The 25,620-nt window shown below is 45.6% G+C and overlaps 2 protein-coding genes and 1 pseudogene across 2 annotated transcripts in view; 2 read left to right on the top strand and 1 right to left on the bottom strand.

Annotated features, from left to right (window-relative positions):
• LOC139311676 (uncharacterized) overlaps positions 1 to 25,620 on the bottom strand; it is a 396,884-nt gene that overhangs the window by 87,187 nt on the left and 284,077 nt on the right.
• The window catches only part of LOC139311674 (zinc finger protein 721-like), a 57,085-nt pseudogene continuing 35,489 nt past the window's right edge, over positions 4,025 to 25,620 (top strand).
• On the top strand, positions 23,279 to 24,644 carry LOC139313427 (zinc finger protein with KRAB and SCAN domains 3-like). Its single transcript, XM_070939040.1, has 3 exons — positions 23,279 to 23,877; positions 24,132 to 24,227; positions 24,612 to 24,644. The coding sequence occupies exons 1-3, from the start codon at positions 23,464 to 23,466 to the stop codon at positions 24,642 to 24,644; spliced, it is 543 nt and encodes a 180-aa protein (XP_070795141.1). The 5' UTR covers positions 23,279 to 23,463.

Here is a 25,620-nt window from a genome sequence, read left to right as displayed (position 1 = left end):
CGGTGGCGGTGGGGCTGCGCCTCCCCTTTATTCATCCACAGCAGAGCCCCCCCCTCCAGGCAGGGAGGCAAAAGGAAGTTCCTACTCCCCTCCACGGTTGCCATGAACACCCCCCCTTGAGCTGCGGCTCCCCAAGATTGAAGGGACCCCCCTCCCACTTTCTCCGCTTCTCTCTCTGCGCTCAACTATCTCCTTCAGCGAGTGAAGTCAAGGAAGACTCTGCCCGGAGACCGATGACGCGGCAGAAGGGAGATTTCACATTGGTCCGCCAGCTTTTCTGGGACCTCCCAATTCCGAAGTTCGAGGAAAACTCCTCCCCCCAATCCAGACCCCCCCCACACACATTCCGCCTCTGGGGCTGGGGGCCTCCGTGTCTTTCTCCTCTCTCTTTGGGGGCGCTTGTGGGGCAGCTTCCATGGGCTCTGCTGCTGGTGGAGGCGCTGGCCCGGATCCCCGAAAGCGAAGGGGGGAAGGAGACCCCCGATTAGGAGGAGGCTATTTTGGGGAAGAAGAGGGGCTCTGATGAGCTGTCAGTGCTCCTAGGGGGAAGAAAGGGGCTGGGACCCCACTTGTGGGAAAAGGCGTAGAGGGCAAGAGAAGCGGGCCTTCATCTCCGCGTGGTCTCCGACCCCTCGCTCGCTGCATTTCCCCCCCGCAGGACGAAGAGAGACACTCTCCCCCCCCCCGTGGCAGAGTTGGGTGGGGGTCATGAGAAGGCAGTCGGTGTGGGATAAGAGGAAGCTGGACCCCCCTCTTCCCCCCCTGGCTAGGTGGGAATGGGACCTTCGGGACCCCAAATTGGAGCCTGAGCCTCAAAGGTTCCTGCACCGAAAGTGAAAGTGAAAGAGGGAAAATGAGGCATTTTCAGACCTGAATCCAAAAATGCCAAAAGTAAAAGAAAAAAGAGGTTTTTTGGCAAAATCGTTTTTGCAACCCCCCCTAAACAACCCCCCCCCCCTCATTCCTCCTCTGGCCGGAACACACAAACACACACTCCCCCCCCCATTCATTAAGGGTTGAGATTCTGCCATAGGAACAGTGACTGCGCTGGATGATAAAGAGGGAGGGGCAGCCCCAGCCAGCAAGGACAAGTTGGGGGTCACACACAGACACCCCCCAATCCGAAGGGACACACGAAAGACCCTCAGCTAAACCAGGGAAAGGCGATTTCCCTCCTTGAAACACGCGTTTCCCTTGCTCGGAACGTCTGGACGAACCGGCTCCTTCAGGTTTCTCTCCTCGACCCCAAATGTCTAGGAAACCCCCTCTTTCTTTCTTTCTTTCTTTCTTTCTTTCTTTCTTTCTTTCTTTCTTTCTTTCTTTCTTTCTTTCTTTCTTTCTTTCTTTCTTTCTTTCTTTCTGAGGGTCAGGGTCCCCCTTTTCCTTGCAAAGCAGCCGCGAATGAAGATCCCGTTTCTCCTCCGCTTCCCGCTCCTTTCCGCGGAGAACTTTGATGGGGGGTTGGACTAGATGACCTCCAAGGTCCCTTCCAGCTCCTGTTAATCTGTAATCTTGCCACCATCTCAAGCCGAATCTATACTTTCTTCTGCAGAAAAAAAAGATATAAAATAACATTTTGGAAGAAATTCCATTCCCCCCCCCCCGTATAAAAGGGCAGATCTGGCGCTTTTCCCCAGAAAATCTGCCTATTTCGGCTGCGGAAGAGGAAGCGGCTCTGATCCAAAAGCCTCCTTTTTATTCTCAAGAGAATAAAATTATTTATTAGGAAGAAAACGCAGGTGTCCCCCCCCCAAAAAAGCCCCTTCCCTTCTCTGCACCCCTAAAGAAACCGAGAAGCCAAGAAGAGAAACGCAAAAGCCGCTGCAAGGAAAAAAAGCCGCCATCTCCGGGCTTTTCACCCCCGAGACTGCCGGGTAACAGCCGCAGGCAAAACTCGGCTTGGCGGGGAGAAGAAACTCTTATTTGTGCCTCGGAAGCCCGGATGGCGGCGGCGGCTGCAGGAGGCGGAGACCCGGGAGGCGGCGTCCCCGAGAGGAAGGCTGGCCGGAGGGGAAAGGAGGGCTGGGGATCCGGGGAGGGAAATCAGGGCGCTTCTCTGACGGGATCGGGGTCCAAGGCGGCCGCTGCTTCAGCCCTCACCGCCTCAGAGGACAAAAGACCCACCAAAGGAGCCTCTGGATCTCCAGGCGCTGCAGAAACGGCACCAGAATCCTCCCCCTCATCCGGCTCCTTTCCCGGCTGTCCCGGAACAGCGTTTGGGGGGCTGCCCCAGAGAAGGGAAAGGGGCCCAAATTATCCCCCAAAGCCCCAGAAGGCAACTCATCGAGAGAAGCAACCTGGAACTAAGGAGAAACTGCCTGACAGGGAGGAGAATTAACCGGTGGAACTCCTTGCCACCAGAAGTCGTGGGCGCTTCATCACTGGAAGGATTTAAGAAGAGACTGAACAGCCCCTTGTCAGAGATGGTATAGGATGGATCTCCTGCCTGAGCAGGGGGTTGGACTAGATGGCCTCCAAGGTCCCTTCCAGCTCTCTTCTCTTCTGACTGCAGGCCGTTGTTGGTTCCGCCCGTCAATCAACCTCCTTTCTTAAGCAGCCTCCATTTTCTTCCCTTCCTGGAACTGGACCTGATTTTTCTTCTGACACTCTCAGGGGATAAAATAAAAACCCCCGACTGGAAGCGGCAACTGAAGAGGTTTAATGTGGAGGAAATAGGCAGCTGCTGTCCAAAGGAAGAGGGAGACACGGACACAAACTTTTACTTTTACTTCCATATAAATATATTTTAAGATTCACAGCAGAGAAGACAGTCAGGAAGATCCTGAGGTAAATCTCAAACGGCGCCTGGCGGGAAAAGGGGAAACGCCCCCTTTCCACCCAAGCAACCAATCAGAGCGCAGATCCCCTCAGGCGGGAGCCCTCCCTCCCTCCGTCCCTCAGCCACAACGGGGGTCTTCGTGACCATTCTAGACTTTCCTTCTCCAGCCGTTAAATTGAATATCTTCACATTTAAAGTGTTCAAAGGAAAGAGAAACAAAATGACTTTGCTTTTGTCCATTAGATTGAATTGTCAGGTTGGAATTTTAAATTGCTAAAAAGAATTTAACGTCTTTTTTTTTTCCTTTTCTCTTCTACCTCAGACTCTCTTTCCCCTTTTCTTTCTCTTTCTCCTTCCCTCAATTTCCCATTTCTATTTTTCTTTGTGTTTTGTATAATAAATAAATTAGAAAGATCTTCGGACTGCAGAAAGAGTGCAGAGAAGAACAACAAAGACGGAGGCTAAAACGTATTAAAAAATGGTTGCTGGAACTGGGTATTTTCTAGTCTGATGAAAAGAAAGATGGGGGGAGACATGATGGCACCTTCCAATATCTCAGGGGCTGCCAGAAAGAATTTTTCTTTTTTCTCTTCTGTTTTATCCTATAAATAAATAAGAAGTAGACCGATTGAAAGACTTGGAGGTGGAGTTCCATTATATATAAGAAATAACCAAACCGCTCTAGAAATGCAACAGAAGAAAGAGGAAAACTTCCTTCAATACATTTGGGTTAATATAAAAGGGGGAAAAGAAGCACAGAGGTCCAAGCCTTTGTCTGACAGGAAGCCATGGAGACAGACCGTTCTTCCACCTACTCCCAAGGCCATGATCCCTACCCACTCCCCCCTCAGATGCGCTCCTCTTTCCCGCCCTTTCTATGATTCTGGCACTTTGCGCCAAATCCACCAGGGGGCGCCTCTGCCAAGGAAAGGGAAATCCAGGCGCTTCCCCATTGGCTCACTGGAACCTTGCCACTCTAGGATTTTGCACTCACTCTCCTTGAGCCCTGGAGGAGGCGGAGAGGCTGCAGGAGAGTCTAATTCTTGGGAATTGTTGGAATTGGAAACTGGAAGCCATTTGTGGTCTTTGCAAGGCAAATTTTTCTCTTGAGGGAAGAAAAAGAGTGGAATCCCTTGCAGGGATGAGTCCTGCAGCAGCAGAAATGGTCCCGTGAAGGAACAGGCATCTGGAGACCCACCAGAGTCCTTGGAGCCATTTGCAGTTGCTCTGCAGGACAGAGAAAGGATGGAGACACAACCTTTTGGAAAGGAGGGAGCCGGAAAAGGCCCTTCAGCTGCTCAGCCTGGGAAGAGGGGGAAGCTCTGGACAAGAACCGGGCAGAAGATCCTGGAGGAGGAAACCATCCTCCCTTCACAAGTTCAGACCTGGAACTCCATCCAATACCTGGAGGCTGAGGGTCCCCGAGGACTTTGCAGCCGACTCCATGGTTTTTGCAGGCGATGGCTGAGACCAGAGAAGAACACCAAAGCCCAGATGTTGGACCTGGTGGTTCTGGAGCAGCTTCTGTTCCTTCTGCCCCCAGAGATGGAGAGCTGGGTGCGGGAGTCTGGAGCAGAGACCAGCTCCCAGGCGGTGGCCCTGGCCGAAGGCCTCCTCCTGAGCCAGGCGGAGGAGCAGAAGGAGCAGGTCCAGTTGCAGGTGAGAGACTTTAGGGGGCTCAGAAGGGAATAGAGAAAGTGTTTGAATACTTCACCCTCCTTCCCAAACTTCTCTGGCATTCATCATATGTGGCAATTCACCAATTCTTGTAGGACATGGTTCCCTTGTTTTCTCACTCAACCTCACGGATGGATATTGAGGTTGTGTTCTGAATATAAGAATCCACTTTGTGTCGTGTGAGGTACATTAATTCTGCTTCTTTTTTCCTTCCTTCTATTGAAAGTGCTGCAATATAGAAATCAGAGATCCTGAGGGAAAGAAGAACCCATCAAATTCCCCTCAGGAGCTGTTTTTCAGGAGGATCCCTTGGGAGGATCAAAGTCAGGACACCTCAGAAGGTAATGGAAGATCCTCCAATTTCCCATCAGTTTTAATTTCACTCTCTCTTCTCTTCTATAGAATACCTTCCCCTATTTTGTTAATTATGCATTTTGAAACTATTTATTCCTTACAGAGAAACAAAGAATGAAGCTTTCTGGTTTTTATGACGGAGATCAAACAGCGGTTGAACCTCCAAATCAAGTAAGAAAGGGAAAAGTTATTAGATTTCTATTCTCCCTTCGGGAAGTGAAGCGGGTGTGCAGAGGGCTCCCTCCTTCTCTTTTCCCCCCTTGTTTGTTTGTTTGTTTTTTTAAAATAGTTTTTATTGAATATAAATATTAAAAAAGACATACGTAACATATACACAACGAACATTTATACAACATATACACAAAAAGAATATAATTTCTTAAGCATTTTTTCAGAGTGACGTTCTACAATTCTACTTATAATATATTCCTTCACCTCTCTTTAATCTAATAATATTTTTTATTACATATATATGTATCAATCGGTAATATATCCCCTATATTTTTTTGTATATTTCTAATTTTTAACCAATTATACCAATTATTCCATATTTTATAATAGTCTGATTCTTCTTTTTCTTGTAATTCTTTGGTTAACCTATCCATTTCAGTGCATTCTAAAATTTTCCCTATTACTTCTGTTTCACTTGGTATTTTTTCTTGTTTCCAATTTCTTGCGTAGGTTATTCTTGCAGCAGTTAATATGTGAATTGTAAGATATTTGATATCCTTAGGGTATGATTTGTTAAATATTCCTAATAAAAATGTTTCTGGTTCTTTTTCAATCTGTGTTTTTGTTATTTGTTCCAACCATGTTTTGATGTTAGACCAAAATTTCTTTGCTGCCGGGCACGTCCGCCATAAATGATAGAAAGTCTCATGTGCCTTTTTGCACTTCCAACAAATTGGGCTATTTTTAGGTTGTATTTTTGCCAATCTGGTTGGAGACATATGCCACCGATAAAACATTTTCAGTTGGTTTTCCTTGTACGCCGTTGCTTTCGTTAACTTTAGGTTTACCTCCCAGAACTTTTCCCATTTTTCCAAAGGTATTGTGTGTTTGATATTTTGAGCCCACTTAATCATCGTTTCTTTGACTGTCTCTTCTTCCAATTTATAGCGTAGGAGAAATTTATAAATTCTACTAATTAATTTATTTTCTGAATCTAATATAATTTTATCTATTTCTTGTTTTTGATTATAAATTTCATATGTTTTTATATGCTCTCTATATTTGGATTGTATTTGAGTGTAAGTCCACCAGTCTATTCCTCTGTGTAAATCTGTCTCCAATTGTTGTTTTGTCTTTAGTTTGCCTTGATAGTCAATTATATCTTTATATCTAATTATTTTTGTCTTATCTGTTAAATTTGGGTGTCTAATTGATTCCGCCGGTGCTAGCCAATTTGGTATCTTCATATAATGTTGTTTTTTAATTTTAAGCCAAATTTGTAATAGTGAGTTCCTTATTGTATGTGTTTTAAAATATGAATGTGTTTTGTATTTCTCATCCCACATAAAGGAGTGCCAGCCAGTTTGAAGTTCGTGTCCCTCAATTGTTAAAGTTCTAGAGTCCTTTAATTCTATCCAATCTTTGACCCACGATAGTACTGCTGCTTGGTAGTATACCTCCCAGTCAGGGAGTGCAGCTCCTCCTCTATCTTTTGTATCCTGAAGCAATTTAAATTTTATTTGTGGCCTTTTCCCTTGCCATATAAATTTAGATGTTATTTTATTCAGCTTTTCAAAAAACGGTTTATCTATTTTAATTGGGGTGACCTGAAACAAATATAAAAATTTAGGTAATATAATCATTTTGATGGCCGAAATTCTTCCTAGGAATGAAATGTGTAAATTTTCCCATTTTTCTAAGTCTTTCTTTCTTTGTTCTAGTAATTTATCATAATTGTTTTCTTTAATTGCTGATGTTCTTGTAGATAAGCAGATTCCTAGATATTTTATTTTTTTTGTTGTTTGAATTTGTATATTATCTATCAAATCTTTTGTTTGGATTTCCGTAAGGTTTTTAACAATTAGCTTTGATTTACTTTTATTAATTTTTAGTCCAGCCACTTCTCCAAATTCTTCTATTTTTTGGAACAAATTAGGTATAGATTCCATAGGATTTTCTGTCAAAAACACTAAGTCATCAGCAAAGGCTTGAACTTTGTATTCTTCTCTATTAATCCTTAAACCTTCAATTCCTTGATCTTCTCTAATTTTTTTCAACAGGGTTTCCAATGATAGAATATATAGTAAGGGGGAAAGTGGACAGCCTTGTCTGACTCCTTTTGTTATATTAAATTTGTCTGTTATGTCATCATTCATAATTATCCTTGCTGATTGCTTGGTATAGATTTCTGCTATAATTTTCCCAATTTTTTCCCCAATTTGCATATTTTGTAGTTGTTCAATCATAAATTTCCAATTTTGGTTATCGAAGGCCTTTTGGGCGTCAAGAAAAACCAACACTGCCTGCTTCTCTGGGTGTGATTCATAGTATTCTAAAGCATTAAGTATTATTCTCATGTTGTTCTTTATTTGGCGTCCCGGCAGAAATCCATTTTGATCTGGGTGTATATATGTATTTAATACTAATTTAATTCTTTCTGCCAAGATTGCTGCAAATATTTTGTAATCGGCATTCAATAATGAAATAGGTCTATAGTTTTGTATTAACTGGAGATCTGTGTCTTCTTTTGGAATGATTGTTATTATGGCTTCTGTCCATGAATTTGGTATCTTGGCTTTCTCCATAGCTTCATTATATAATTGCAACATATTCTCTCCCAATACTTCTTGCATTGTTTTATATATTTCTACCGGTAGCCCGTTGGGACCCGGTGTTTTATTGTTTTTTTGCTTTTTCAGTACTTCATCTAGTTCTAATTTGGTTATTGGCCTATTGAGAGTAATTCTTTGTTCTTCTGTGATTTTTGGCATTCCTGATTTCTCTATGTACTGTTTTATTTTATCTTCCTCTATTTTCCCCTGATTATATAGATTCGCATAAAATTTCTTAATAATATCTTTTTTGGCCTCTTTACTATGTTGAATTTCTCCTTTATCATCTTTCAATTGGTATATCATTCTTTTTTTCTGTTCTTTTTTCAGTTTATAGGCTAGCCATCTGCCCGTTTTATTTGCGTGCTCGAAATAGTTTTGTTTCGCCATTTTTATTTTTTGGGCTAGTTCTATTTGGTTTATCAAATTCAATTTATGCTTAATCATTTCCCATTCTTCTCTTATTGTTTTGTTCTGGGGCTTTTCCTGGAGTTTTTGTTCTATTTGTTTTAGGTCTTTCTCTAATTTATCTAATTGTTTTTTCTTCTCTTTATTCTTTTTCCTCGTATATGCTATTACTAGGCCCCTTATATATGCTTTTAAAGTATCCCATGTGTTTTGTAAAGAGGTTTCCTCTATTTTATTTATCTGAAAGAATATTTTTACTTCCTTTTCTAACATCAAATTAAATTCTTTTTCTTTACATAATCTTTGGTTCATTGTCCATCTCTTACGTCTTCTTTCCCCTTTCCAGTTTATGAATAGTGGATTGTGGTCTGCCCATTGGTTTGTGCCTATCTCAATTTTTTCTACTTCTGTTTTGATATTTGGGGTCATCCATGCCATGTCCAGTCTTGACCAGGAGTTATGCGGATGGGAGTAAAAGGTGTATTGGGTGTATTCTTCATGTGTTTCCCTCCATACGTCTGCCAAGTTTAGTTCTTCAGCCATTGTAAAGAATTCTTTTGGAAGTATTTCTTTTTTCTTTTGTTTTTTTTCCCAGTTTTTCCCAGGAGTCCCTCTCTATGAGAGCGTACTGGCCGGTGGGAGGCTATTGGTGGTAGAAGGCGGTCCCGTAAATAACCAGGCCCTAAGCCATGGAGCGCTTTAAAGGTGGTAACCAAAACCTTGAAGCGCACCCGGAAGACCACCGGGAGCCAGTGCAGCTCGCGCAGGAGAGGTGTTACATGGGAGCGCCATGTCGCTCCCATTACCACCCGCGCGGCCGCACTCTGCGCCAGTTGGAGCCTCCGGGTGCTCCTCAAGGGGAGCCCCATGTAGAGAGCATTACAATAGTCCAGGCGGGAGGTGACGAGGGCATGAGTGACCGTGCGTAACGAGTCCCGATCCAGAAAGGGATGCAACTGGCGAATCAGGCGGACCTGATAAAAAATCCTCCCGGTCACGGCTGTCAAGTGCTCTTCTAAAGACAGCCGTGAATCCAGGAGGACGCCCAAGTTGCGAGCCCTCTCCGTGGGGGCCAATGATTCGCCCCCAATAGTCAGTGATGGCGTCAACTGGCTATATCGGGACGTTGGAAACCACAGCCACTCGGTCTTGGATGGGTTGAGCCTGAGCCTGTTCCTCCCCATCCAGATCCGTACGGCCTCCAGGCACCGGGACATCACTTCAAGGGCATCGTTGGGGTGATCCGGGGTGGAGATGTACAGCTGGGTGTCATCAGCGTACTGATGGTACTCCACCCCGAAACCACGGATGATCTCGCCCAGCGGCTTCACATAAATGTTGAACAGGAGAGGTGAGAGGACCGACCCTTGCGGCACCCCACATATGAGGGGCCTCGGGGTCGACCTCTGTCCCCCTGTCAACACAGACTGCGACCGGTCAGAGAGAAAGGAGGAGAACCACCGCAACAGTGCCTCCCAACCCTAACTCTTCCAACCGGTGCAGCATGATACCATGGTCGATGGTATCAAAAGCCGCTGAGAGATCTAACAGGACCAGGACAGAGGAGCACCCCCTGTCCCGAGCCCTCCAGAGATCATCAACCAACGCGACCAATGCCGTTTCCGTGCTGTACCCGGGCCTGAAGCCCGACTGGAACGGATCCAGATACGTCGTTTCATCCAGGTGCTGGGGGAGCTGTTGCGCAACCACACTCTCAACAACCTTCGCCACAAAACGAAGGTTGGAGACCGGACGATAATTTACCAACATTGCCGGGTCCAGGGAAGGCTTCTTGAGGAGAGGCCTCACCACCGCCTCTTTCAAGGCGGCAGGAAAGACACCCTCACCCAGTGAAGCATTTATAATCCCCTGGAACCAGCCTCGTGTCACCTCCCGAGAAGCCAGCACTAACCAGGAGGGACACGGGTCCAATAAACAAGTGGTCGCGTTCAGTCTACCCAGAATCCTGTCCACGTCCTCAGGGGTCACAGGATCAAACTCATCCCAGATAACATTCTCAAGACCTGCCCCAGTCCCTCCCCCTGAGACTATCCAGTCGGAGTCCAGATCTTCCCGAATCTGAGCGATTTTGTCATACAGATATTGAACAAAATCCTCGGCTCTACCCTCCAAGGGGTCCTCCCGCGCTTCCTGGTGGAGCAGGGAGCGGGTCACCCTAAACAGGGCGGCCGGGCGATTATCTGATGACGCAATAAGAGCAGCAAAATAGCTACATTTCGCTGCTTTTATCGCCACTAGGTAATTCCTAATATGAGCTCTTACCAGTGTCCGGTCAGATTCAGAAAGACTGGCCCTCCAACTACTCTCTAGGCGTCTTTTACGGCGCTTCAACTCCCTCAGCTCCTCAGTGAACCAAGGAGCTAAATGAGATCGGCGCCGGGTCAGAGGCCGCAAAGGCACGACCCGATCCAGAGCTCCAGCGGCCGCCCTATCCCAGGCGGCCACTAGGTCTCCAGTCGAGGCGTGTGCCAGAGCCTCAGGGAATGGCCCAAGCTCCATCTGGAACCTATCCGGTTCCATCAGGCGCCTGGGGCGGAACCATCTTACCGGCTCCGCCTCCCTGCGGCGGGGTGTAGCTGTTCGAAGGTCGAGACGAAGGAGAGAGTGATCAGACCATGACAAGGGCTCGGTGACTATATCCCCTATCTCGAGATCACTCAACCACTGTCCAGAGACAAAAACCAGATCCAGCGTGTTTCCCCCCGTGTGGGTAGGGCCATGAATTAATTGGGTCAGGTCCATGGCTGTCATGGAAGCCATGAACTCCCGAGCCACCTCAGATGCCTCACCAACGGACGGCAAGTTGAAATCCCCCATGACCATAAGCCTAGGGGTCTCAACCGCCACCGTGGCGATGACACTGAGTAGCTCGGGCAGGGCTGCTGCCACATGGCAGGGAGCCAGGTATGTGATCAGCAAACCCATTTGAACCCCGTGGCCCCATTTCACAAGGAGGGATTCACAGCCAGCTGTCTGAGGAACAGTGGCCTCCCTCGGTCTCAGACCTTTGTTAATAATAACCGCTACCCCCCCCGCCCCTACCCTGCAACCTCGGCTGATGGAATGCGCGGAAACCTGGTGGGCACATTTCAACAAGAGGGACCCCCCCTTCTTGGCCCAACCAGGTTTCCGTAATACCTGCCAGGTCCGCTCCCCCCTCCTGAACAAGATCACAAATGAGGGGGGCATTGCATAACATCAGACGGAGGCCAGGGCCCTGAGGATCTGCGCCACCTGGAAAACGAGTGGAGCTTTGGGGGCCGGAGCGCGCCACCGCTCGAAGACAGCGGGCGCGCGCTCCCCTAACACGATATGGCCCACTGCTCCCGCCATATCTACCCCTCCCACCCACAGTACTGATGGTAAAAACCTTATCTGGATGAACTTTATCCCCCCTCTTGACCCCGGGCCCCCCACCCCCAATGCCGTGCTCCACAGCCTTACCTGGCCCTCCCCTTAGTGGGTTATCCCCCATACCCACGGCCTTACTTCTGATCCAACCCTCCCCCCCCCCCGGAACCCCTTAAGACATTTGCTAAAACTTTATATAAAAAACCCCTCAACCCCCTCTTCGCGACATGCCACGATAAGTTTGTACACGATAAGTTTCTTCCAATTGTCCTTTTATTTCTTCTGGCTCTTTTTGTATCATTCCTGCAATAATCTCCACCATTTTTCCTTCTAAGTCCTCATTTTTTTTTTCTGGAACATTTTGAAAACGCAAGAAGTATGAGGCCTTTTCCATTTCGAGCATGGCCAAGGAATCTGACATTTCTTTGTTTAGTTGTAGGGTTTTTTGTTCCATTGCTTCTACTTTTAAATCCACGTGATCTATTTTTGTTTCCGTTTTCCTAATTCTCTGTTCATTTTCTGCTATAGAATTTTGAATGCCCCCAATGTTATCTTTCATGGTCTTAATATCTTCCTTAACTTCTCCTAATTCATTTCTGATCTCTGCATGGAACATTCTCATTTCTTCCTGATTTTCAGCTATTTTTTCTTGTGTTTGAAGCATTGTTTCGTGGATCTTTTGAAACATATCTTGTATTACATTAGGTGCCATTTCCAGTTTTTCTTTTTCTTTTTCTTTCCCCATCATGCTATCTATTGTTTTTTGTTGTGAGAGGGAAGGAGTCATTACTAACGTACTAGTTGTAGGTTTTTTCCCTGTCTTTGTTATGGTGGATGTTGTAGACATTTTTAATATTCGTGTAAAGCTTTCCAACCTTAACATCAATTATTAAGTTATTCCTTAATATCTCTTTTCCCCTCCAAATACTACTTATACACCACACAACTTATATATAGTTATATTATATTGCCAGTTATCCCGATTAAGCAATTAATTCTTGTTCACAGTATAAATCTATTTACTTATCAATCAAGATTTTAATTTAATTTTCTTAATTTTCTAATTAGCAATCTTTTCAATTACCCCCTTTTTCAATCAGTCTTATCTCAGAGATACAGTCAACTCATCTGTTATTTTATATAAAAATCAGTCTTTCGCTTTAACAATAATTCCTTGTCTAACTACAATTCCACAATACAATTTATAGCTATAAAAATATTGTCAACTTATATATTTCTTTCAAATATTAAACTTATTAACTAATTAAACAGTTCAAAATTAATAATTCACTTAATTTTTATTTTCTTTAGTCCTTATTGTCTTCTTGCTTTACCTCTCTCAGTCTGTTCTTTCACAATCATGAAAAACGCAATCTGTGTCGTCTCAGTCTTTGTTTTTTAATTTCTTCTCCCAGTCATTGGATCGCTGCATTCAATTTTCAGATCTTTTTTTTTTTTATTGAAAAAGTTTTCAAATACAAATTTTTCCCCCTTTTTTGTTCTCCCCTCTCCCTCCCCCTCCCTAACCCCCCCTCCCCACCCCACCCATCCCCCCCTGTGACTTCTTCATAACAAAAAAAACCTAATTCATAACAGATTACTTACTCCCTCCTCTAGATATTGACCTTTACTTACTAAAAATATTATTAATATTATAACATCCCCCTTTATCCATACAAAATCTTTTTTTTTAAACTTGAGTTCTTATTATCCAAAATTATTTGTAAATCCAGAGTTTGAAATCCCGACAGATCTTCTGTATCCGTGAAATTCACCACTTAATCCGGAATTTCAGTCTCTGTATTCGGTTTCCGATGTTTGGGGTTTGAATCAGTTATAATTCCCAAGATCAAACAGCTTGTCTCTATATCCACAAAGTCCACAGGCTGCTCCCTTTGATCAGCTGTAAAGGTCCGCAGTCAGACCGCTTTGAGCACTATTTCTCCTTTTCTTATATTTGCTTAGTCATTCTATGGGTTTCTCTCTTCCGCGCTGTAATTATTCCCCCTTTTTTCCTTCTCCTCTTGTATCGCCGCTGTTATAACTCACTTGTCTTTCTCTGATTCGATCGTGCGTCCCGTTTGCTGTCTCTATTGTAGGTGATGTATCTGACAGTCACTCGGATTTGCTTCCACTTTTTGCTTCGATCTAGGCACCATCACTCCTGTCCGCCGATAAGGCCGACTTCTTCTCCACCAATTTAAGAGGTTGATCGCTCGACCTCCCTGATGACAGCGCAACACCAGGGGGCTTCGCGAATTCCTCTTTCGTTTCCCGATCCCTCCAAGTTCGGGAATGCCCCTAAAGAGCAATTAATGAGGAAATTTGGGTTTCAGAGACGGAGCCTCCGTTTCCTCACCCGTTCGTGATGACATCACCGCCGGAAGTCTTTTCCCCCCTTGTTTGGGCTGGATTATTTTTGTGTTCTTCCACAACATGGAGAACAGAATGGCAGGTTCAAGTTCCTGTCAGCCAGCATAGCTTCCTCTTTCTGCTACGTACTCCTCCAACTTTGAGTTTACAAGAAGCAATTTTTAAAAAGTGCTTCAAGAAATAGGAATAAACGTATTACAGTGACAGTAACTGCTACAGACCCTTTTTGGGGGGTAATTCTTTGACTCGGAATTGTGCAAGGCTAATGAAAAATAAATAAATACTCACATTGCCACATTACCATTTTTAAAAAGCCTTATTTATAACCTGTAATTCAAAAATAAACAAATCGTATTCAAAAATAAAGCCGACTATTAAAATCCAAAGGGAGTGGCCCTGTTGAGCATGTAATCACGGTACTTTGGGCTACAAAATAATTTTTAATCCTCTGATTTGAGCCTCGATTAGGAGATCAAACATTCCCGCTTTGCAAAGGCTGAGAAATGACTTTCCCAGGGAATTTTCTCTTCTTTCTTTTCTTCCTTTCAGCCAATGGCTCAGACTACTAGATCAATCAGTGATAGACAGAGCGATAGATCAGTTGATCCAGAAGTAGGATTACTTTACTGAAAGGCACTGAAAGTTCTGCAGAATCAATGAACTTGATAAAACTTCCCCAAATATTTCTTCAGTGAAAGCAATTTTCAGATTTTCCCATTTTCTCACCTAATATTGGGACTTGTGTGATGCACAGCCATTTAACTTAGTGTGTATCTTTGTTTTGGGACTTTGGGAACAATGGAACAGAATAACAGAGTTTATAGGGATATTGGAGGTCTTCTAGTCCAACCCTCTGCTCAGACTGAGAGCTCTATTACATTTCAGATAAATGGCTGCCCAATGTCTTCATAAACACCTCCAGTGTTGGAGCACCCACAATTTCTGGAGGCAAGCCATTCCACTGATTAATTGTTCTCGCTGTCAGGAAATTTCTCTTTACTTGTAGGTTGGTTCTCTCCTTGAATCGTTTCCATCCACTGCTTCTTGCACCACTTCTATCATGTCACCCCATCTAGTCCTTCTTTTCATGAAACCAGACATACCCAATTCCAGCAACCGTTCTTTATATGTTTTAGCCTCCAGTCCAGCCCTAAGTGGTTGTCCATTAGGACTCCAAGATCGCTGTTGCCCTTACTACTGTTGGGCCAGGTATCACCTATTCTATGCCAGTGCATTTGATTTTTCTTTTCTAGATGTAGAACCTCGTATTTCTCAATGTTGATTTCATTTTGTTAGATGGGGGCCAATCTGTCATTCCTTCTATATCTGGAGCTTATCTTCTGAAGTGCTGTTATTCCTGTCAATTTGGCCTTGTCTGCAAATTTGATGAGTTCCCCTTCTATCCTCTTGTCTAAATCATTCATGAAGATGAACAGATCTTGCGAATCCTCCTGTTCTGTTCTTTTTTCCGTGTTCAGGAGAGTCTCGTGTCCTTCGAGGAGGTGGCTGTGTCTTTCTCTGAGGAGGAATGGTCTCAGCTGGATCCTGACCAGAAAGCGCTGCATTCGGAAGTCATGCTTGAAAACCATAGGAACGTGGCCTCTCTGGGTAAGAGTTCTCTAGTCCCCAATCAGAGAGTTCAAGAAGACAGATTATAATTAGCTTTTTTATTTAAAAAAATATTTATTATTAATAAATTATTTATTTATTTCCTTCTCCTGTGAGGGAGAAGGAAAGGATCTGGCCTTCTCGTGCTCCATGGAAGGAAAGAGTCAATGTTTCTTTGCTTAGATGCTTTCTGTGCCATTTCTTATCTGTATTTTTCCATTTCTATTTGAACTTATCTGGGGGGGGGGCTGAAAAGAACGAGGTGTGCGTTTATGTGTCCTCTGGAGGTCATGTGAGAGGAGTGTGTTGTCATTTCTCCTCTGAAACCTCCAGAATTGTGTGAGAATAGAACTTTCACACTCAGCCCATGGAAGAGTATTCTCCCAATCAAGAACAAAAGCCTCATGCAATGTCACTCAGAGTATCCTAAAGTACAGGTAATCCCCGAGTTATGACAGTTCACTTAGCGACTGCTCCAAGTTACGACTAGCCCTCCCCTAAGTACTTGAGAATCTGTCCTGAAATTATGAGGGTTGCAGCACCACGGCCGTCATTCACCTCCCGGGACTTAGCGTATTTTTCAGACTATAAGATGCACTCCCCCCCCCCAAAAAAGTGGGTGGATGTCTGTGTGTCTTATAGAGCGAATATGAGCCTGTTTTTGGCCTCCCAAAGCCTCTATGAACACCATTTTTGCCCTCTCTAGCATCAAGAAGCACTCTGCAGGCCAAAAATGGGCCTGCTTTTGGCCTCCAGAGGCCTCAGTGGCTTCTGTTTTTGCCTTCACTGGCATTGGGGAGGCTGAAAACAGGACACGCAGAAGGTTTGGGAGGCCAAAATGAGCCCGTTTTTGGCCTACAGAGTGCTTCTGGATGCCGGGTAGGGCAAAAATGGGACGCATGGAGGCCAAAAACTATTTTTTTCTTGTTTTCCTTCCCTAAACCTAGGTGTGTCTTATGGTCCAAAAAATACAGCCTGCAATGATGTGGCAAGCCGTTGGTTCCCTTGCCTACTTCAGCGCATTTGCAGAAAAAAGAGGCCTAAAATAGTGAGAGATACGCAAGATCAGTAGTGGGAAATCTAGCGCTATTGATCTCACGTGATCTCATACTACAGTGCTTTAGGCCTCTGTTCTCTGCTAACCAAGGCCTGCACGAGATCCAGGGCAAAATGCTTTGCAAACAAAGGGAAGGCCTCTTCGTTTTCAAAGACTTTTGCCCTGGATCTCGTGCAGTCCTCAATTCTTAAGCGAACACAGGCCTAAAGTACTGCAGTGCAAGATCACATGAGATTAGTAACCTGAGATCTTGCATTACTGATCTCGTGTGATCTCACACTAAAGTACTTTAGGCCTACATTCTCTGCAAACTGATACTTGTATGAGATCTGGCCAGAGAGCCCTTGCAAGCCGATGAGACTTTGGGGCAGTGAAATAGCTATTCTTGATGCCTCCCAACCGTTCCAGTCTCAGCATGAAGAGCATTTACAAGCCAATGGGAGGCTTCAGCAAGGGGTTTCGCTCCAAAGTTTCATCACTGGGATCAAAGAACAGGCCAAGTGGGGGTCCCACCCGCCAGACGGACACCGTGGAGCAGCTACTCCAAGGTACACCAGGGAAGAAGGAGCTCGTTTCAAAATTGTTTCAGTTCTCACAGGTCTCTGCTGAAATTAACCTACCCCAATAAATCTTATGTTTTCTCCTACCTTCTCCTTGGATGTTTCCCCTGATTATCATGAAATTCAACAGTGAAAAAAGCCAGATTTATTTTATTTATTTATTTGTTCAACTTGTATGCCGCCTTTCTCTGAAGACTCAAGGCAGCTAGATTCTACATTTAGGCAAGAAAAACAAAATGCACAGGTACAGTATATGTGGTACCTTGCTCAATAGTAGTAACTGAGAGGGATCTTGGTGTCCTAGTGGACAACCATTTAAATATGATCCAGCAATGTACAGCAGCTGCCAAAAAAACAAAAACACAGTTCTAGGCTGCAAATAGAGGGATAGAATCGAGATCACATGAAGTGTTAATACCACTTTATAATGCCTTGGAAAGGCCACACTTGGAATATTGCATTCCGTTTTGGTCGCCACAATGTAAAAAAGATGTTTAGACTGTAGAAAGAGTGCAGAGAAGAGTAACAAAAATGATTAGGGGACTGGAGGCTAAAACATACGATGAAGGGTTGCAGCAATTGGGTATGACTAGTTTAGTGAAGAGAAGGACTAGGGGTGACATGATAGCAGTGTTCCAATATCTCAGGGGCTGCCACAAAGAAGAGGGAGTCAAGCTATTCCCCAAAGCACCTGAGGGTAGGACAAGAAGCAGTGGGTGGAAACTAATCAAGGACAGAAGCAACTTACAACTAAGGAGAAATTTCCTGACAGTTAGAACAATTAATCAGTGGAACAACCTGCCTCTAGACATTGTGAATGCTCCAACACTGGAAGTTTTTAAGAAGATGTTGGATAGCCATTTGTCTGAAGTGGTGTAGGGTTTCCTGCCTAAACAGGGGGTTGGACTAGAAGACCTCCAAGGTCCCTTCCAACTTTGTTATTCCATTCTATTCCTTAATTCAAAACGGACTGAGTGAGATTTGCATATATATTTATTTATTTAGCGTATGGTTGGTCACACACAGTATTAAAACACTTCATTTTTACAGGTTAAAAACAATTAAAACAATAAAAAAACAGTAAGAAAACCTACAAGGAAAGCAGAAATAGTTTAATGTCGAGTTTGGAGATCCAGTCAGTAGCTGCCGTTGTTATGCATATATATAGATAATTGTAAAGAAAGAGATGTTTTCTAGACATCTTCAAAGCTTTCATGACTCATGAATATAGAAATCATCATGTCCATATCACATACCTGTAGGCAGGCAAACATACAACCTAATGGAATTTCGGAGAAATTCAGAAAAAAATTCACTTAACTTTCTACACTTTGATCTTTTTCTCTAACCTTGTTATCATTTTCATTTCCCTTTTGCTTTGAAGGTAATAATGGGCAGGAGAATCAAGATTCCTGTGAACTGTTCCAAGTGATCAATGCTAAAGATGGAACTGAGAAGTTTGGAATTCGAATAGAATTAGAAAGACATGAGAGAAACCAGTCAAAGAATTGGAATCAGGAATTGGATTCCAAAGAATTGGAATCATCTTCCACTGATGGTCCGATGCAAGACTTTCTTGCCCAACAAGAGAGAATAAGGAAAAAATATGTTGGGAAAAGTGTGAAGCTAATCAAAGCTAAAGTACAAGTAAATGAACACTATTTAACCCAAAACAAAGGAGAAGATGCTATAATAAGATACAACGGACAAAATTACAATGGGATATTCATTCTTTCTCTTGGAAATAACTTCCTTACTTCTCAAAAAGTGATTGACACAAAAGAGAAGCCTTATAAATGTTTGGAATGTAGAAAATGTTTTAGAACAAGCAGGCAACTTACTATCCATATGATGATCCACAAAGGGGAGAAACCATATAAATGCATGGAATATGGAAAGACCTTTGTTCGTAGCAGTACACTAACTTCCCATAAAATGATCCACATAGAGGAGAAGCCATATAAATGCATGGAGTGTGGAAAGACCTTTGCTTATAGTAGTGGCCTTAGAAGACATAAAAAGCTCCACACAGGAGAGAATCCATTTAAATGTACGGAATGCGGAAAGACTTTTGCTCAAAGAAGTAATCTTATTTCCCATAACAGAATCCACACAGGGGAGAAGCCATATAAATGCACGGAATGTGGAAAGACCTTTGCTCATAGAGGTCATCTTATTTCCCATAAAAGAATCCACACAGGGGAGAAGCCATTTAAATGCACGGAATGTGGAAAGACCTTTGCTCATAGCAGTTCACTTACTTCCCATAAAAGGATCCACACAGGGGAGAAGCCATTTAAATGCATGGAATGTGGAAAGACCTTTCCTCATAGCAGTACACTTACTATCCATAAAAGGATCCACACAGGGGAGAAACCATATAAATGCATGGAGTGTGGAAAGATGTTTAGTCATAGCAGTGGACTTACTTCCCATAAAAGGATCCACACAGGGGAGAAACCATTTAAATGCACGGAATCTGGAAAGACCTTTGCTCAAAGAAGTTATCTTAATTCCCATAAGATGATCCACACAGAAGATAAATGAATTTATTAATTGATTAAATTTACTGATTATACTAAACTTGACTGATAAAAGTAGTTTTAAAGAATTTTAAATAATTGTATTTATTTTGATGAAATACTCTTTTTTCCTTTTTGAAGTATTATATGTTAGTTTTAATTAGTTTATTTTTTTAGTTTATTTATTTAGGTATTGTTAAATAAATTTAGAGTGAATTTGTTAAAGGTATAGTTGAGTAAAATTAATTATATTATCTGATTATTATTTGATTATCTTATTTAATTGTAAAATAGGTGAGTAAGGTTACAAAAGAAAGAAATATTTAATAATTATAACTATAGGATAAGCAGATATAAGAGAAGGAATTGTTATTAGAAAGACAGTTTCTAGAGGGGAAAGGAACTATATAGTTTATGGTATTGTGGAAGAAGTTTTTTGGGAAATTGGACATGACAAGCACAGCGACAATTACAAAAACTGCAATCATGCAACTGGCTTCTCCAGCAGGTCAGAAATTGATAGGAGATATGTTGGGAGGTGAGAAGGCAAGACCTGCAATGAATGTACAAAGTATGCAGACAACACTAAATATGATTCAGGAGGTGCTCTTGAAAATCCAAGAATCGATTGGAAAGAACCATGAAGAATTAAAGAACGATATGGGAGAAGTAAGAGAGGATATACGAAAGCTAGATGATCGAATGGGAGAAATACAAGAGACAATTGCCAAGAACGAGCAGAGAATAAAAACAGTGGAAGTAAGAACAGAACAGATGGGAAAAAAACTAGAGACGACAGAAAAGAAATTGATGGCAACCTACCAAAAACTCGAAGAGGCAATAACGTATCTTGAAATGGACAAATATGCGTTTTACCTAAGGTTCCAAAATATAATGGAAAATAAAGAAGATCTGAATCTTATAATAGAGTTGTTTGCAGAGAATTTGAAGATGAATAGGACTGAATTGCAAAACGGTATCGATGACTTGTACAGAGTTCACATGAACTATGCTTGGCGACATAGATTGCCACATGAGGTACATGTACGATTCACGAGAAAAACAATTAGAGATGAAATTTATAGGAGAACACGGGACACACTGCTGACATATCAAGGGAAAGAGATACTGACTCTTAAACAAATACCTAGAAGAATAAGGGAACAAAGGCGGAACTATTACTTCCTCTCTTCTCAATTGGTAAAATATAAAATAATGTTCCGGTGGCTCATTCCAGAGGGCTTGTTAGTAACCTGGCAAGACAAAAAGATCAGGTTAGATACATCAGAGAAGGCCCAGGAATTCTATGACCAATGCATAGCAACAGATGAGGAGAAAGAAAGTGGGGAGGAGATAGAAGATAAGATTCAGACGAAAAGGATGGAAATGAAGTACAGGAGAGGGCTGAAAGAGAACATCAGGAAAGAACAGGGGCGAGACCAAGGACACAAAGAGAAACGAGAATAAGGAAAGGAACTAGGGCCACCAATAAAAGGTAAAATGGAACAAGAAATTGAATTAATCTCGATTAACCTAAATGGCCTAAACTCTCCAATTAAAAGAAGGCAAGTCCTATCCAATCTCCAAAAATATAACAGGGACATTGCATGTTTGCAAGAAGTCCATATTAAAAAACAACAAGGACATTTACTAGAAACCCCCAAGCTAGGAAAATTGTATTCAGCTCTTGCATCACAAAAAAAGAGAGTAGTAGTAGTATATATTAAAGATTGGCTACAACCGAGACAAATTTACGCAGATGAGGAAGGTAGAATTTTATTAACTGAAATAAGAGTAAGACAGAAAAAGACCTTATTGGCAGCTGTATCTATGCACCGAATACCAAACAGACGGCTCCTAGAGAGGAAAGGAGAGGAAGATTGAGAGACGCCTCTGGAGACGCGGAGGCCTCTGTCTGGCAGGGAGCCATTGAGAGAGGCCTTTCCTCCTACTCCCAAGCCCATCATCCCAGCCCTCTACCTTCCCCTCAGACCAGTGTTTCTCAACCTTGGAAGCTTGAAGATGGGTGGACTTCAATTCCCAGAATCCCCGAGCCAGCGCTGCTGGCTCGGGGATTCTGGGAGTTGAAGTCCACCCATCTTCAAGCTACCAAGGTTGAGAAACACTGCCTCAGACGCTCTCCTCTTTCCCGCCCTTTCTACCATCCAGGCACTTCGCGCCAAATCCACCAGGGGGCGCCCTCAGCCCTGATGCTGCTGGTGGGGGCGCTGGCCCAGGTGCCCGAAAGCGAAGGAGGGGGAGGAAAGGGGCGGAGTCCCTTTTGTGACCGTCCCTTTCAGGTGGTCTTGGGGGGGGGCTGTTTGGGGAGGGGGAGAGGAGAGAGCCCTGAATGGGAAGGAGCTGCTGCGTCCAAGCCGTTCTGAGCAAGGGAGACGCGGGTTCCAAGGAGGCAAGCCACGTTTTTCTCCCCCGAAGCCTTTCCCGAGGGAGCCGAGCGGGGGATTCTGCGGGGAAGCTGCGGGAAGGATCCGGCTGGACTGCAGATTCTCTCCGCCTCTTCCTGGTTCAGCTGAGGATTTTCCGCGGCTTCCCTTCGGACTGAGGGAGGGGGGGTGGGGGGTCTGTGACCCCCAAGTCTCCCCCTCCCCCTTTCCCTCCCTTCGGCAGAAACCTTTGATCTGTGACCTGAAGGGGGGGAGGGGAGGGGGCGTCCCTGCCAGGAGCTCCCAGCCCCAGAGGAGGAATCGGCGCTTCTGGATTGGAGCCTTTTCCTCGGACTTTGGACCAATGGGAATCCCCGCTGCTGGAGCGTCATCGGTCTCCGGGCAGAGCCCCTCGTGACGTCACCTGAAGGAGGAGGGAGAGAAGCGGGAAAAGAAGGAGCCTCGTTCTGAGGTAAAATTTCTGGCCTCTCCAGAGGTTTCCAGCTTTTCCTCCATTGCGGAGGAATTCCTTCCTCCTCGGTCCCTTTCCAATCCTTTTCCCTCACGGAGGCCTCCCTGCCCGTCTCCCACCTTCCTCCCCTTCAGGCCGGAGTCCCCCAGAGAGCCCCCCGGTCCTCGTCTTCTGACCGCCCGCCCGTTTCTGACAGGATTTGGACCCTTTTGAGGCCTCCTTCGATCTCCGCGGAGCTTTTAGGGCGGCTGTTCTTCAGGGAGGCTCCGGAGAGGTTTTTCTCCGTCTCCGACGGTTCCTGGACAGGAAAGTAGAGGAAGATGGAGAAAGAGCGCCTGTGGAGACAGGGAGGCATAGTGACCGGCCTTTCTTTTCCCTACTCCCAAGCCCATCATCCCCGCTCTCGCCCTTCCCCCTCCGTTGCGCTGCTCTTTCCCGCCCTTTCTACCATTCTGGCACTTCGCGCCAAATCCACCAGGGGGCGCCCTCCGCCAAGGGAAGGGAACTCCAGGCGCTTCCCCATTGGCCCACTGGAGCCTTGCCTCTCTAGGATTTTGCACTCGCTCGCCTTAACCCCTGGAGCCCCGGAAGAGGCGGAGAGGCTGCGGGAGAGTCTAGCGGGGGGACATCCAAACGTGCCTCGGGTGAGGGGGGGGCTCTTCCCGGGTCAATGGTCCCCTGCCGCCCTCTCCCTGCAGGGGGAAGCGGGGATGCCGGGAAGGCGGCGGGGATCCGGGGAAGAGCCCGAGTGGGATCAGAGAAGCTGGGCGGCCTCTCCAGCTGCCTCCTTCACGGCCCTGCTCGGGGGGACCTGGGACCTGCGCTGGGATGAGCCGCTTGGGGCTCTGGGGAGGTTGGGGGAAGGTCGCTCAGTGGCTGAATTCCACTTTCTAATTCTTGGCGTTTCTTTTTCTTCCCATCTCAGATACAGAAACTGGAAGCCATTTGTGGTCTTTGCAAGGCAAACTTTCCTCTTGGGGGAAGAAGAAAAAGAGAGGAATCCCTTGCAGGGATCAGTCCTGCAGCACCAGAAATGGTCCCGTGAAGGAAAAGGCATCTGGAGACCCACCAGAGTCCTTGGAGCCATTTGGAGTTGCTCTGCAGGACAGAAAGGATGGAGACAAAACCTTTTGGGAAGGAGGGAAGCGGAAAAGGCCCTTCAGATGCTCAGCCTGGGAAGGGGGGGAAGCTCTGGACAAGAACCGGACAGAAGATCCTGGAGGAGGAAACCATCCTCCCTTCCGAAGTTCAGTCCTGGACCTCCATCCAATACCGGGAGGCTGAGGGTCTCCGAGGACTTTGCAGCCGACTCCATGGCTTTTGCAGGCGATGGATGAGACCAGAAAAGCACACCAAAGCCCAGATGCTGGACCTGATGGTTCTGGAGCAGCTCCTGGCTCTCCTGCCCCCAGAGATGGAGGGCTGGGTGCGGGAGTGTGGAGCAGAGACCAGCTCCCAGGCGGTGGCCCTGGCAGAAGGCCTCCTCCTGAGCCAGGCGGAGGAGCAGAAGGAGCAGGTCCAGTTGCAGGTGAGAGACTTTAGGGAGCTCAGAAGGGAATAGAGAAAGTGTTTGAATACTTCACCCCTCCTTCCCAAACTTCTCTGGCATTCATCATATGTGGCAATTCACCAATTCTTGTAGGACATGGTTCCCTTGTTTTCTCACTCAACCTCACGGATGGATATTGGGGGCTTTGAGGTTGTGTTCTGAATATAAGAATTAATTTTGTGTCGTGTGACGTACATTAATTCTGCTTCTTTTTTCCTTCCTCCTATTTAAAGTGTTGCACTGTGGAGATCAGCGATCCTGAGGGAAAGAAGAACCCATCAAATCCCGCTCAGGAGCTTTTTTTCAGGAGGATTGACCCTCCAAATCAGGTAAGAAAGAGAAAAGTGATTAGATTTGTTTTCTTCCTTCAGGAAGTGAAGTGGGTGTGCAGAGGGCTCCCTCCTTCTATTCCGCCCACTCCTTGTTTGGACTGGATTATTTTTGTGTTCTTCCACAACATGGAGAGCAGAGTAGCAAGTTTAAGTTCCTGTCAGCCAGCATAGCTTCCTCTGGTTATCTTGTTCTCCTAAGTCTGTGATGGTGAACCTATGGCATGCATGCCAGAAGTGGCACACAGAGCCATTTCACCTGGTATGCGCAGCGTTGCCCATTCCTCTTCCGGGTTAGTGGCGCACGCATGCGCATCAGCCTGCTAGTCTTCTGGTTACTAGTGCGAATGTGTGTGTGACGATCGGCTTTCATGTTTGCTGCAGTGCCAGAAACTGGAAGATCAGATGGCCAGCTGATTGACATGCATGCATGCGTACCAGTAAACACGACTAGCTGGACAGTGCACATGCGTGTCCCGGGAAATCCACTCGAGCATTGCCCCAGTCGCTCTCCTGCACCCGCCTGCCTGCCTTGTCACCAACACCGAAGCTGTGCTGCCTGGGATCCATGTGGGCTGCTGCAGAGGGATGCCAGGCATGGCTGGCTGGATGCTGCCCGGAGCGCAAGGCTGGCAGGAGGATGAGGAGCCGCCACTGCCTCTTCGCCGGCACAAACAAACTGCTGCCATAGCCTGCTGCCATCCTCTCTACACCGCTGGCTGCTCTTGCCACTGGAGCTGAGAGCTTCCCTGTCTCCCCATCCAAACAGGCTTCTGGCGTGGCCCTAAGCCTCCGGCGGTGGGGGGGAAGCCCCAGCCCACCTGTCCACCCCCTCGCCTCTGGCAACGGTGGTTCTCGCACTGTCGCTTCTCCGGCAGCAGGAGGAATAGCAGCCTGGGGCTTCTCTCCCTCACCGCTGGAGGTTTGGGGCCACTCGGGCGGGGAGACAGAGAAGCCTCTGCTTAGCCAGCAGCTCTGCTCTTTTCCCTTTTCTGGGTTCCAGTGTGCCCCCTCACCCCTCGCAGCCAGGAGAAGGAGATGCTGCCGGCAGGCAAGTGAGCTGCCCCCAGAAGGACCGGAGGAGAGTGCGATAAACAGTAAGAGGTGTGCTGGCTGAGAAGCGGTCATGCTACCTTGGAAGAAGTGGCAGGAGAGGGTTGCACCAGCCTTTGCACCAGCGTGAACAGCCATGCTGGATGCTGTCCGGAGATGGCAGGAGGAGGAGTGGTGGTGGCAAACCAATCGTGCCAGCAAAGTTTGGTGCAGGGGCCTTTCCAGGCCCAAAATGGGGCATGGGGGGGGGGGTTATCTGTGGGTGGTGGTGGCACCTTGGCCTCTGACCGCACGGCCTCCACTGCCCTTCCTTGGCTCCTCTCGCTGGGAGCCACCAGCC

The sequence above is a fragment of the Pituophis catenifer genome, unplaced genomic scaffold (assembly GCF_029215685.1).
Source record: "Pituophis catenifer annectens isolate HBS135680 unplaced genomic scaffold, rPitCat1.0.hap2 SCAF_2, whole genome shotgun sequence".
NCBI lineage: Eukaryota > Metazoa > Chordata > Lepidosauria > Squamata > Colubridae > Pituophis > Pituophis catenifer.
The sequence above is the reverse complement of the archived record's forward strand: the minus strand, read 5'-3'. Positions and strand labels throughout refer to the sequence as shown.

What these genes read in the sequence shown, in the direction of transcription:
- LOC139313427 (XM_070939040.1), top strand. Translation starts at nt 23,464, where the DNA reads ATGGAGACAAAACCTTTTGGGAAGGAGGGAAGCGGAAAAGGCCCTTCA. An exon ending in AGGAGCAGGTCCAGTTGCAG is followed by an intron (nt 23,878 to 24,131) that starts GTGAGAGACTTT and finishes TCCTATTTAAAG; the next exon opens with TGTTGCACTGTGGAGATCAG. An exon ending in GGATTGACCCTCCAAATCAG is followed by an intron (nt 24,228 to 24,611) that starts GTAAGAAAGAGA and finishes TGTTTGCTGCAG; the next exon opens with TGCCAGAAACTGGAAGATCA.